Source organism: Euprymna scolopes, chromosome 27 (genome assembly GCF_053919585.1).
Source record: "Euprymna scolopes isolate OS-2025 chromosome 27, ASM5391958v1, whole genome shotgun sequence".
NCBI classification, from domain to species: Eukaryota; Metazoa; Mollusca; class Cephalopoda; order Sepiida; family Sepiolidae; genus Euprymna; species Euprymna scolopes.
Window position 1 is genome coordinate 34017077 of NC_136508.1, and position 15189 is coordinate 34032265.

A 15189-nucleotide genomic window follows, 5' to 3' on the forward strand; every position below is an offset into this window, starting at 1 on the left:
TAGTTTGAAAGTTCAAGTCTCCACCGAAGCAGCTTATCGTTTTTAATACGATTTGGTGTCTGCATGTTGAACATAAATGATGCAGCCTGTTGGTCAGTAATAATGGTAAAGTGTCGACCGAGTAAGAGGTCACGCCATTTACGCACAGATTCTACAATGGCTGCCGATTCACGTTCCACTGCTGAATGTTAATGCTCTGACTGCGTTAGGGTTCTGGAAAAATATGCTACTGGACGTCCATTCTGGGAAAGGCAGGCTGCTAATGCTGTCGCAGATGCATCAGTTTCTATCGTAAAAGGAACTTCATCCTCAATGGCTGCAACCGAAGCCTTGCAAATTTCATCTTTCATGGTTTGAAATTGATTTTTGAGTTTCTCAGTGATAGGAAAGGATGTAATGTTTAATAAAGGTGAAATCCGATCTGAGAAATTCTCTATCCATGGTGAATAGTATGAGAAGAAACCTAGAGCCCGCCTGAGTGACTTACTGCAGTTCGGAATCGGTAATTCTTTTAGTGGTGTAAGTCTGTCTGGATCAGGACTGATTGTTCCATTTTCCAATAAGTGCCCTAGAAACTTTAGTTTGGTTATACCATATTCACATTTTACAGGGTTTAGTTGCAAGTTAAGACGGTTGATAACCTTTCTAAAAGCTTCCATATTTTTGTTTAATTCTTTATTAGTTTTTCCTCCGATGACGCAGTGAGGGCAATATATGCAGAACTAGTCCTGGTATTATAAGTTGTTTGTTTTATTTTAGATCGGCAGACTTTAGAGAAGTGGCCCCTCTTTCCGCATTTAAGGCAGTCAGCATTCCGAGCTGGGCAAATATTTCGAGAATGATTTTCTCGTCCACAGAATTAGCATCTGGCGAAGTGAGTCGCCTGATTATTTCTGGAAACAGCAGCACATTCATTAGTTAGTTCCAAACTAGAGTTATTTTCAGATTCATCTGCATGAATAGATGCCTTTGCTACAATTGATGTGTCATAAGCTGCTGCATTATGTTGGGCCATTTCTAGACTTCGTGCAGTTGCTACGGCATGATCTAGGTTAATTTCAAAACTTTCAAGTAATCTCTGCCTAATAGTTAAGGAAGTGAGACCTGTGATAAATGCGTCACGTATCGCTAGCTCCGCATGTTGAGAGGCAGTAACATCTTCAAATTTACAATCCTTAGAAAGATTCTTTAGTTTTAGGAGAAACTGATCAATAGATTCACCTTGATTTTGTTTCCTAGTGGCGAGAAGGTGACGAGCAAACACAGAATTTACCGGTTTTACATAGGTTGCTTGAAGGATGCTAATAGCCCTCTCGAATGTTGAACAGTGAGATATAAGAGAATAGGCCTTCGGTGAGATGAAATTAATCAGAATACTTAATTTATTTGGAGGATTTTGAGGATGAGCGACTGTGAGAGAGTCGATGCAGTTGATGAGGGTACGATACCAATGATTCCATTCGTCAGCGGTTGTATCTGACGATCCTTCGAATTTACCAGGTCTCAGTATAGCATCCATTGTTGCTGTTAATTTTTGATTTTATGTTGAATAAATTGTAATGAAAAATAAAGACCTTTTAAGATATTAGAAAGGTTTTATTCAACATAAAATTCAGCAGGTACAACAACATGGTCGGTAACGAACGACTAAGCTGGGAAAAGGCGCCAATTTCGTTCTATTTGTAAACATCTGGTGCGCATGCGCACTAGTGCTCTAAACTCACAACACATGTGAACATAATTTTGAACCCTTTGAACAGTTCATTTGAAAGTAATTTCTGACTAGAATTAAAGTTTATATGTGATTTTTTTAAGCCTTCGATGACCAATGCATTTTACTTTATAACTTGAAAATTGATAATTTATATAATAATATGGAAGCAAGGGTTGAGAGCAAGAGTTTTTTGAGTTCAAAAATTCTTCAATCGCTTATTTGTAGTAGTTGTTTTTGTTTTTTTGTATTACGGCATATCAACCATTTTTGGGGTATTAAATGCCGTAATAGTAATTGGTATCCTACGGGCATGATGATTGATGGGAAATAAATAAAAAGTACAACATTATGATGGTTGAAATAGTCGTTTTAATAAAGTTATAAACAGAAATTGTTGCAAGACTGGCCTTTTCTATGTGTTTATTTGTCTCTTTATGAAAGCAAAATATATTGCAACGATTGAATTTAGTGTGGTATCTCTTGCACTGTTAGACACTGAAAGCATGACTCAATCATTTGGGGTTATCTTAAGTTTAAGGAATTCATCTCAGCCTTTCCTTATATTTTCCTGTGACAATGAAATTAACATGAATTGCCTAATCTCATTTGTCTTTCTAATCTCTTCTCTGTCGATCTATGTTCTCTCTGTCCATCCTTCGCCTGCCCTTTATCTATTTAACTCTATCGTTTTTTTTTATTATAAAAAATTACATCATACATTTGCATTAATTTTAATGTTTGTGTGATTTGGATTATTCATATTACTATTTTCATCTTGGTTATTATATTCACAGCGTTTCTTCAGGTGCATTTTTTCGAACTTGAAAACCTTTATCGAATTTTGAACTGAACCTTTACTTTAATCAACAGAGGTAGATTGTTCTCATTCTGTCAGCCATGGCTTAGTAGAAGTGTTACTTTTCTGCTATATTTAGTTATTATTGTCACTCTACATCTACTAACTCAAGAACTCTCATCTATTCTTTCAACATGGCCATACCATCAAAGTCTACTCTTCTACACACGCCTCCTTATTATACTGTCCAGATTTAATTTTCCTCTGAGATCATCAGGATGGAGTCTGTGTTTTAGACTCGCGTTACACATATATTGTATCATTCTCATATAATTTCTCTCCATGCAATACAGGTCCTCAATCCTTACTGGTAAGGTTTCACTTCCATACTTTATCACACTGCATACACATGCCTGATAGACTCTTCCCTTGGTCAACAGTGATAATCATATACTTATTTTATATCAGTTATAGTTACACTCTACCTACAAAGCAAAATTAACGATTTCTGTGTCTGTTTATTGTTATACGTTTTATTTCTTTAAATTGAATATATATTCATGTAAAATAAAATTTCCAATTATAAAAGGTTTTCTTTTCTATTAGTAATTTTACTTCTGACTTTTACTTTTTAAAAGTATCCACACATACACATGTAATGTAGCTCCTCTGAACCCATATACCATACACTGAATAAGACTGTTGAAGCTAGGGTGGTAACGCTTGATGTAGCTAAAGCCTTTGACTCAGGAAAATTAATTTGTACTGTATTACTAAACAAATAATTAGATTGTTCTTAGCTAATAGAAAAGGTGAGTGGTTGATTTTAATGCATCTAAAACCAAGCTTCTTTCTTTTCATCATAATTACTCTGATCCCCCTGATGCCCCAACTAAAATGAATGGCTTTCGTATTGGGGAAACACCATGTCTTGACGAACTTCTGGAACAAACCTTCACTCCTTATCTGAAATGGGACACTTACATGAAATCTGTTGGCAAGATTGTTGAAAAAATGGTTAGCTCATTCTATTACTCCGCCGATATTATCTTCTATCTGAATAAGAGCCAAGTACATCCTAAAATAAAGTACTGTTGCAACATCTAGCAGGAGCTGCTCAGCACACCTTATCCTGGACTGATAGTTCAAAATCAGCTTCGAAACCTAGTGAATGGCTGGACTTGATATTATCAAGACAAAGCTTTTTCTTTTAACACTTATAAGAAACCTTTCAAACTACCAATTTCTCGAAAATGCAGCATTTAAACTCCTTGGCCTGACATTCACTAGCAACGTGAATTGGAATAAATATATAGAAGATACTAAGTCTACAGCAAGCACATATAAACATGCATACATACCTAACTTTATATAAATAGAGATTATGTTCAAACCAGCTTTATTCTTAGAAGATCACAAAAAGAAAGAAACCTAACTATAATAAGTGTATAAGTGTTTTGGCAGATGATAACAACTTTTGAACTTATTGCTAATTATTTCTTCACTATGAGGGCCGGATATAACGGCTCCATTTTTATACCTGCCGAGATTCACCTTGGTATCATCATGGTTACTTAGAAACTTTCTCCTTTCACAAAGTTTTTTTTTTTGTTAGAACAAGCTGTCATTCAGTTTTATTCTAGAAAGAGGAGAGTTCTTTTATTTCCGATTGCATGAGGCGTCCTAATGGAGAATAAAGACAGGTTCTTTCTTTAATATTTTTATATCTGATCAGAGGAACTGTTTTTCTCACTTTCTGACCTTGTGTCACATCTTGCTGCTGTGAGTGAATTCTGATCAGATATATAAACGTATACGCATCTGCATATGCTCACTCATTTACTGCACGGTCGTGATCATCTAGTTGTTTGGACCACACATTGTAGCTGTGGTAACCTAAAGTTATTCCTGGTCATGGCACCAGAATATGAACATCTGCATGTGCTCACTCATTCACTGCACCGGCATGATCATCCCATATGTTGTTCCAGGCCAAAGCTGTCTGTTAATCCATCCAGCACTGCATCGAATATTTGCATCCTTGTAGCAGCCGATACTCGCTACAATCACAGGCAGAAGCTACTTCTCACAACTCGATATTTGAAATCCATTTTCTTCCTGGCTTGTCCAATCACAAGCCAGCTCTCTATCATGTCACAGAGTATATAAAAGGCGAAATATGAAACTCTCAACCCTCTTTCAACCTGATCGTGCCTGGGAGCAAACTTCGCCTGGGGCTTCAGCCTCAGGCAGAACTTGAGTACAATAAGCTAGCTATGGCTCTCTTCAAACTCGCATGTATTTTTATGTGCGGTACCCTAACGAACATTATTTATCATGCTAAAGAACATACAAGACACACACACCTACTTTTTCTTACCACGAGATGCTGACCCTTTGCTCTGTCACTACTATTGGGCACGCACTCCTACATATGTAAACACACTGAAGTCTTTGCTCTTTCTTTCTCCCTTAACCAGCTTCCTTCATACCAACAGCTACTAGCTATAAACACATGTAAACGGAACTAAACTATTCTCTCCTTCTACCAGCCGGCATAATATTAAATCTATCTTTACACAAGAATACTTCAACCTACTAATCCGTTTCTCTCTTCTACTAACACTACTAACGAAAATGACAAATAAAGTTGTTCATTAATATAGAATGAAACTCCATTACATTGTCACTCATTTCTGTATCCTAATCAAAACAACACAAGTCCAATTTATAAACAACAATAATATTACTATTTTTAATTGAAATTCTTGGTCCAATTTTACCAACTCTGCTAAAAAAAAAGGAGGGGGGTATTTTTTGGTTTATAAATTAATTTTCATATAACACTTCTCAATTTTGTATGTGACATACAAAACGATAATGATCAAGGATTTCATTTGCATGCTATAATGCAGACAAATGACTACATATACAGCAAATTCCTTGGCATTTTGACTACAAGTAAAGTGTAATATTTGTTCTGATACAACACTTAGTTTTTTCTGTCCTCAATCAATGAAGGGGAAATCTTTCTAGACTGAGGAAATTTTTGAAAATTGACCTAGATATTAATTTGGACTTTGCCCTCGTAGGAAGGCAAGTAAATAGGGACTACATATATGTCAATGACAACCAGCCATACTACACTTGCTTTTTTCAGGTTTCAGCAAATCAAGTTTTTTTTTTTTTTTTTTTTTTTAATAGTTAATGATGGTCTCTACAAACAAAAACAAACTTTGCTTTTGTTAAAATATCACCTGGAACGATATTCTTGTTCAATATTCTAGTTCAATGACATCATAAAACTAGAGCTGGAATTATTTCACATCAATAAATTATGAGAACTTATATTACAATCTCAAAATATCAATATATCACTTGGAAAGAATATCCGGGTAACAGCTGAGAATCTTGTTTTTTTATTTGCAAAAAACATAAAATGATACAAGTCTGAACAAAACAGAAGTAATAAATATTTACCTCTTTTTAATTAGAGCACAATAGGGGGGCGGGTGCTAATTTCCAGCAGAGTATTACCTCTGTCGACCAAGGGGAGAGTCTATCAAACGTGTATGCAATGTGTTGATGTATATAAGTGAAATTTGTCCAGTGAAGGTTGAAGACATGCGTTGCATGGTGAGAAATGATACAATGGATGTTTAATATAATTGTTGAAGACAGGCTTAGATATGATAATCTCTTCTAGAGTAAATATGTTTTTGTAGTGACTAATCTCTATTAATCTCTTACTGTGCATCAAACCGATATGATAATATGTAGTTCGCTGCACCTTATAACAAATGCCCATGCAAAATTTCAACCAGATTGTCCAGTAGTTTCCGAGAAAAAATTGAGCAGACAAACTAAAAAATAAAATATATATAAGGGGTACTCTAGATTGGGACCAAAATAAATTTTTCCTCACTTCATGGATCAAGGATGAAGGAGTAGTATTAGAACATACAAGATACATTGCTCCTATAAGGCAAAAATCTTTATGATGTTTAATTGAACAGAGTTATGAATTTCGATATAACGTATCTTGTTTATTAATCGTAGTGCTTATATATGCTAAAATGGATCCAATTAAATCATTTGTTATCTGTGATTAAAAAAAGATTAAAGGTGAACTGTAAAATTGTACTTTGTTCAATTTTTATTTATTGAATGTATTTTAGCCATTAATGATCAGCCTTAGGTTAGAAACCAAGAAAGATAAATTTCAAAGAAATTCGATATTAACAATAACCAAAATATCAACAAAAGAAAGTAAACATTGGAAACAATGAGTTTGATTAAAAAAAAAAAAAACATCAGAAGTCTGCAACAATTTTTTAAATATCTCTCTCTCTCTCTCTCTCTCTATATATATATATATATATATATATATATATATATATATATATATTAGTAGGCCGCCCAGTATTACCCAGTCATAAAATAAGCTTAAATATGATATTTTGATTAATGCAGATTTTGTAGTTATTATTATACTAGCAGGACCTGTTAACTGGCATTACCCGGTGGAAGCATGCCTCCCCGCCCCCTCGTAAAAAAATTAAACTACAGGTTACTACATTAAGAACGGCTTTTGGAATAGACACCCTCAACCCCATTTTATGAGGGGGCAGGGTTGTCAAAGTATTTACCCCAAATTTAACCTTGATATTCGTTGTCAGTACATTGTCTGTATACCTACCCGCATGCATGTCTTTATATCTCGAAACTACTTGTGTTCGCCAAAGGTAAAAGATATTGTCATAATAAGGATTGTTGAAAACCTATAAATGGCATCATTTTAAAGAAAATTGGTAAGTTGGAGCTAAGGTAAAAATTTACCTCAAAAGAAAAAAAAGTAAATGTCTGATCAGTGGCAATAATGAGTCCGGAAAAGAGAAGTAAAAAAAAAAAAAAAAAAAAAAAAAAAAAAGGACAAATAACGCCTCTATACAAACAGCTTTTTAAAAAATAATCTTGTTATTGTAATTTGTATTAAAAATGCTATTTTCTTTCAAGGTAAAAACTGATTTTTTCCTAAAAAATACTTCAGACCAGAAATATATCCCCACATGGGCAACGCTGGGTGAATACTATTAGTCTAAATGAATAAATGTGAAATTTGGGTCTATTTCTAACACTAATGGTAAAGTCAAAGCACCCTATTTCAAGTTAATACAACTTTACCATATAGACACACCATCTTTTTTGTATATTGCTAATGCACAGGTGCAACATTAACTAATTTGCATATCTCTATATATAATATTTTGATTGCAGAAATTCCTCTCTGGACCAAAGTATCATAAGTTTGCAACAACAGATACCAAATACAAATTCAATGCATCTACCCTGACAGCAACTATCTTATGTAGCTTACAACATCCATTTCTGCCACATTCATTCTGTAACTGCCGGCAGCTACTGCTCAGGGGCGAGCCACATTCACAAAAATAAAATGTGAACGGTAATTCAAAGAATAAGTGGGGGGGGGGCCTTCCTTGAAAAAACATCACTTATTATTTTATTTTTGCTTCTTAGTTGAAACATAGGTTAGAGATGAGTTGAACAAACCATGTTTTAAATTGAACGGCAACGTGACCAACCTGCTTTCTGTGGGATCGGTCTGGGAGGAAAAGGTGCAATCCTTAATGGTGGCCACAACGGTGACTGGGTGAATGGGAGAAGACCGCAAAGTTTAAATTGTACACGGCCAGGCAGGTGAACTAGGGTAAATACTCCCTTTATAATTATTATCAATGAACGATGAAAGAATTTAATCGATTTCTCTCTTAATTTTCCTTGTGTATTTCTCGAGTGTCGTTACTTCCCTTCTTCGATCGTTGTTTGATTCTCTTGTTTGTTTCTGCTCTCTTTTGTTACAGTTTTCACGGTGAATTAAGGTGGTTAATTGCGAAATAAAACTCCTTATCACATCAGTATGAAAGCCTCAAGCCTTATCCTTTCTTTTACCCACGGCCGGGTACAGTTACAGTGAAAACCTAGGCCTATGGCAGAAGATATGAAGACGCAACGCCTATACCGAAGGTTCCCTTTTGTCACGTGCGACAGGCGCCATATTGTCATCACATTTCAGACGGCGTTTCTTCCACTTTTTCCTTTCTTTTTTAACGACAGCTAAATTGTTTACCTCTAAGTTAAAAAAAAAAATAGAGTGATAGAAATAAGGGAAGTAACGATATAATTTATTTCATATGCCTAGAACCTAATTTATGTCGGTGTTCGCCTCTCTAGTATTCACTGGTGTTTATTGTTGTCATTGACTCTCGTGCACGGTTTGTTCAACCTCATATTCGCTATTTGGCCTAGGCCACATTCTTCCCTCTCATATTTTAATTTCTAAAAATGTCCATCAGAGACGAGTACCTACTTCAGACAGGGAGTCAGCCGAGCACATGGCCAATTTGTCATGCACCCAAGTTCTGTGTGCAGACGCCCTAGCTCCATCAAAGTTGGAGGAAACCAGGAACTCCTCCCGAGACAGGAAATTAACGGCCAAGATGAAGGAGTTAAAGGAACAGGAGTTGTCTCAGAGAGAAAAAAAATTCAGTGTAATGTATAACAAATGGAAGGCGGAAGTCAGAAGTACCAGGACGAGGTTGAAGAATGAATGTTCTGAGGAAGAGTTGGATAACATGATGGATGTTATTGAGGAACTGGAATCTCTGGTCAAAATATCATACAATGACATATGACAGAAGGCAACACCCAACCAAGTAACCCAAAGGAGGGTAGATACGTGCATTGCTGTCACAGCAGACCTGTTGGGAGTGATGAGGATGCACCTTGTTGAGGATGGAGACGAATTTGATGCCGATTTAGAGAGGGCGAGGTTACCACTATTACTCCACAGGGATTATGCCGGATCCATCTATGGATCCATCACAACCGCACCTAGCAGCCCCTCCACCCACTCCTCGAAGTCGTCGAACATCTCATCTAAAAGAGCAGAGGCAGCTGCAGAGCTGGCAGCCAAGAAAGCCAAAATTAACATAGAAACTGCCATTGAAGTGCATCGGCAGGATGTTAAGAGACTGGAGAAACAGAAGGAAGTCAAAGGTATAGAGGCAAGACTAAGGGCCTATTCCGAAGAAGAGGCACGAGAAAGGGATGTGAGGCATACTCCTCCATATAAAGAGAAGACGCCCCTGATTGAGAACAAGGAGTTTCAACCTGTTAAAGAAGAAGAATCTTTGACACGGACCTTGGAGGAGGCACTAGCCCTTACTCGACTTCCAACTCCAGAACCCACAGTATTCTTCGACAACCCTCTCAAGTTTGTTGAATGGAGTGCAAGCTTTTGAACAGTTATAGAGAGACGGTGCTCTAACCCTGCAGACAGATTATTTTACCTCCAGAAGTACATCGATGGGGAGGCAAGATCCACCTTCAAGGGCAGTTTCTACAGGAAGGATGAGGAGGCTTATCAACAAGCCTGGGAGAAGCTGAATGCTAGATATGGTCACCCCTTCATCATTCACCACTCATTTAGGGAAAAATTGAACAGGTGGCCAAGGATAGGCCCACATGAGTACATCAAACTAGGGAGTACAGTGACTTCCTGCAAACCTGCAGCAATGCCATGCCTCACATCAAGGGTTTACAGATATTAAATGATTGTGAGGAAAACCAAAGGATGTTGAGGAAGCTTCCTGATTGGATCACTTCAAGGTGGAACCATTATGTGACAGAACGGCTAGATGAAGCCTAGTTTCCAGGAATTTGCTTCCTTCATTGCAAAGGAAGCACGCATAGCCTGCAACCCAGTCTCCTCATTGCTTGCCTTAAGGCCGGCCAAGGGAAGGACACCCGCCAGATATTCTAAGGCAGATCCTTTACCACCGATGTCGACAACCCTAATGTTGCAAACACTTCATCAGAGTCTGAAAGACACCTCTATATGACTGTCCCAAACTAGCAGAGGATTACTTGCAGGAGAGAAAAAAGTTTATCATTAAAAGTAAACTGTGCTTTGACTGCCTGAAGAAAGGACACCTCTTTAGAGAGTACCGCAGAAGGGTTGTATGTAGCACATGCTATGGGCACCACCCAACGCCTCTGCATGAAGATCGTCCTCCAACTAACAGTTCTTCATCCCAGGAGGAAGATAAGGTGTCATCATCTTGCTGTGTGAATGAAGTTGAGGGCGAAAGCACCTCAATGATAGAGCCAGTATGGATCTCCTCGCCCAATACCAGCGACACTGAGTTCTTGGTATATGCTCCGTTGGACACTCAGAGCAGTCACACATTTGCAGACCAAGGAGTGTGTGAAAAAATGAAGGTGGAAATGGAGCCTATCAAGCTGAAACTCTCCACTATGATGGGTAAAGACTCCATTGTGTCAGGCAAGGGGGTTACTGGACTAAGAGAGGATTCTTCTCAGACACCTAGGTAGATCTCTCTCCTTCTTACACAAGAGAGTTCATCCCGCTTGAGCGCACACATATTCCCACTGATGAGACAGCCCAGAGATGGAAACATTTGGCATGTATATCTCGAGAGATGCATCCCTTGATGGACTGTAGTGTTGGACTTCTGATCGGTTATAACTCCTCCAGAACATTAGCTCCAAGGAGAGTAATAACAGGAAGCAATCATGAACCCTACACTATTGAAACCGACCTCAGCTGGAGCATCATAGGAACATCACCTCAGCTAGCAAACTCAAGAAGCATGACCAGTCTATGCCACTGCATTTCCCTTAGGGAAATCCCACCTTTAGCGCCATCTGCTGTTGTTAAGGCCCTTGAGTCAGACTTTAGAGATGATAGGTCAGGAGAGAAAAGTATCCCTCAGGAAGACATTCGTTTCTTACAAATCCTCAAGGAATGTATCCATCAGAATAAAGATGGCCATTTAGAGATGTCTCTCCCCTTCAGGAAACGACCTTACCTTCCAGACAATAGGAGGCTTGCTTTGTTTTGTTTGAAACACCTCAAGAAGTTAGACAAGGACCCCAAATTCAAAGAGGACTATATCGAAGAATGTTCTTAAGGATGGTGATGCTGAAAGGATTGTGAGTGAGCAACAAAAACCAGGAGCTGTGTGGTACATACCACATCAAGGTGTTTATCATCCGAAAAAAACTGATAAAATCAGGGTTGTTTTCAACACATCTGCGAAGTTTGAAGGAACTGCTTTAAATGACCACCTGCTAACGAGGCCTGAGCTTACAAACGCTTTAACTGGAGTTCCCCTCAGGTTCCGTAAACATCACATTGCTGTTATGTGCGATGTTGAAAGAATGTTCCACCGATTTCATGTCGATGAGAATGACAGAGATTACCTGTGATTTTTATGGTGGGAGAATGTAAACACTGACTCACAACCAACAAAATACTGAATGAAGGTCCACCTCTTTGGAGTATCGTCGTCACCAGAGTGCGCTAATTATGGTATGAAGTACCTTGCTGACCAAAATGAGAGAAAATACCCAGCTGCATCCAGCTTTATTAGAAGGAACTTTTACGTGGACGACAGTCTCATTAGCTTGGAATCCGTCGGTGAAGCAGTTAAGTTGGTGAAGGAAGCTCAGGCCTTGTGTGCCAAAGGAAGGTTGCGTCTTCATAAATTCATCTCAAATGATAGACGAGTGCTGGAACCTATTGATGCAAAGGACCACGCTGCTGGAGTAGGAATGTAGACTTTGACCACGATGATCTTCCAGTACAGGGGGATCACTCAACAATAAACCAGCTACTAGGCGTGGTGTCTTGTCCACAGTGGCCTCCATATATGATCCACTGGGCTTCCTGGCCCCATTTGTTTTACAAGGTAAAAGGGTGTTACAAGAGATGTGCCAGAGAGGTATCAGTTGGGATGAACCTCTCCCAAATGAATTGAAGCCAAAATTGGACAGCTGGGTGAACGACTTGACAAATCTTGAGAAAATCCAGATCCCAAGGTCCTTTACACCAACCGACTTTGGAAAGATACAGAGGGCTTAACTGCATCACTTCTCAGATGCCAGCACTCAAGGATATGGTCAGTGCTCCTACATCAGATTTGTAGGCGAGGATCAGGTATACTGTGCCTTGATAATAAGTAAAGCTAGAGTCGCACACACGAAAATAGTTACAATGCCAAGACTGGAACTAACCACAGCTACAGTTTCCGCTACAATCAGTGGTATGCTGAAGGAAGAACTAGAACTCAAGATCGATAGAGAATACTTCTGGACGGATTCTCGTGTTGTTTTTGGCTATATCAAAAATGACGCCTGAAGATTTCATGTCTTTGTGGCCAACCGTGTCCAGAGAATCCGTGAGGCCACTGATCCTAAGCAATGGCACGACATCGATACCTCAGAGAACCTTGCGGACCATGCATCCAGAGGCCTCAGTGTGATGGAACTCAAACTGGTTCACGGGACCCAAATTCCTGTGGAAGAGAGAAATAGTCACCAGACAGGAAACTGTGGAACTGTTAGTAGGAGATCCTGAGGTCAAGTCCATCCAGGTGTTCAAAACTGACTCCACTGGACGGATTGACATCATGGAATGATTCAAGGCTTTTTCTAAGTGGACCACAGCAGTGAAGGCAATCGCTCGGATTCAATGATTGGCTGGAAGGAAGTCCATTGACCCCCTAAGTGTGGAAGAAAGAAGGAAGGCCGCACTCACTTTGATCAGACTTACACAACAGGATGCCTTTATGAATGCGCTGAGTTTGTTCAGCCAGAGATCTGGAAGTCTACCTTGCAATCACAATCTGTACCAACTCAATCCCATCGTACAGGATGGCATACTAAGAGTGGGAGGAAGACTGAGAAGATCACCTGGACCTATGCAATGTTACCTGCCTTATTCTCACACACTATCATGAAAAGGTAAAGCACCAAGGCTGTGGACAGACACTGAATGAGCTCAGAGCCAATGGGTACTGGATAATAGGTGGTAGTAGAGTAGTTGCACAGTACATAAGGCAGTGTGTCCCATGCAGAAGAACCCACAGACCAACCGAGGAACAACAGATGGCAGAGCTCCCAGTGGATCGCGTCACCCCCTCGCCACTGTTCACTTACTGTGGCATGGACTGTTTTGGCCCATTTTATAGCAAGCAAGGTCGCAAGGAACATAAACGGTATGGTCTCCTCCTGACGTGTTTGTGTTCCAGAGCAGTTCACGTTGAGATGCTGGATGACATGACAACGGATTCCTTCTTCAATGCCCTTCAGTGTTTTATTGCCATCCGAGGAACAGTGAGACACATTCGGTCAGACCGGGGACCAAATTTTGTTGGGGCAAAGAATGAATTAGGAAGGGCACTGAAGGAGATGAATAAAGAAAAAATAACTACATACCTAACAGACAGAGAGTGTGAATTCGTTATGAATGCACCAAGCTCAAGCTATGCCGGAGGCATATGGGAATGACAAATCAGGACAGTAAGAAACGTTCTAGACTCGGTTCTCAGACACAGTGGTGGAAGAATGGATGATTCTTCCTTGAGGACTTTCCTTTACGAGGCCATGGCTATCATGAATAGTTGTCCTCTCACTGTAAGCAATATCAATGATCCTACCAGTGTGGAGCCATTGACACCCAGCCATTTGCTCACTATGAAGTCCTCCATTCCCCTGCCCCCACCTGGTGAATTTATCAAGGAAAATCTGTACATCAGAAAGCATTGACGATGGGCGCAATACTTGGTTGAACAGTTCTCGAGTTGGTGGAGGAAAGAATATCTTGCCAACATCACTCTCCGGTAACGGTGGCACACTCCAAGGCGAAATATGCAAGCTAGTGATGTGGTGGTTGTCAAGGAAGAAGAAATCCCTCGGAATGAATGGCGACTAGCTAGAGTTCTCGAAGCATGCCATGATAACGATGGCCTTGTATGAAGAGTCAAAGTTCAGATGGGAGAGAGAAGAACACAAACAAGAAAAACGTTTGATTGGCCCATCTATTGTTGAATGACCCATACAAAAGTTAGTCATTCTTGTGGAAAACAGCTAGAGAATTCTGTGAGGGTGATGGCAGCACTGTGGAAATCGCCACTGTTATTGAGAAATCACAATGGCGATTTGGGGGAGTGTAACTGCCAGCAGCTACTGCTCAGGGGCGAGCCACATTCACAAAAATAAAATGTGAACGGTAATTCAAAGAATAAGGGGGGGGGCTTCCTTGAAAAAACATCACTTATTTTATTTTTGCTTCTTAGTTGAAACATAGGTTAGAGATGAGTTGAACAAACCATGTTTTAAATTGAACGGCCACGTGACCAACCTGCTTTCTGCGGGATCGGTCTGAGAGGAGAAGGTGCAATCCTTAATGGCGGACATGATGGCGACTGGGTGAATGGGAGAAGACCGCAAAGTTTAAATTGTACACGGCCAGGCAGGTGAACTAGGGTAAATACTCCCTTTATAATTATTATCAACGAACGATGAAAGAATTTAATTGATTTCTCTCTTAATTTTCCTTGTGTATTTCTCGAGTGTCGTTACTTCCATTCTTCGATCGTTGTTTGATTCTCTTGTTTGTTTCTGCTCTCTTTTGTTACAGTTTTCACGGTAAATTAAGGTGGTTAATTGCGAAATAAAATTCCTTATCACATCAGTATGAAAGCCTCAAGCCTTGTCCTTTTTTTTACCCACGGCCGGGTACAGTTACACACTCGTGATAAGATGTTACATTACATCCCATGAGCAACATTGA

At 39.3% G+C, this 15189-nt stretch overlaps 1 protein-coding gene across 1 annotated transcript; it reads left to right on the forward strand.

Moving 5' to 3' along the window:
* Positions 1-13502: 13502 nt before the first annotated feature.
* LOC145248697 (uncharacterized) lies at positions 13503-13904 on the forward strand. The gene has a single exon (XM_080110353.1). It carries the CDS (start codon positions 13503-13505, stop codon positions 13902-13904), a length of 402 nt encoding a protein of 133 aa, XP_079966479.1.
* The last annotated feature ends 1285 nt before the right edge of the window (positions 13905-15189 follow it).

What these genes read in the sequence shown, in the direction of transcription:
- LOC145248697 (XM_080110353.1), top strand. Translation starts at nt 13,503, where the DNA reads ATGGCAGAGCTCCCAGTGGATCGCGTCACCCCCTCGCCACTGTTCACT.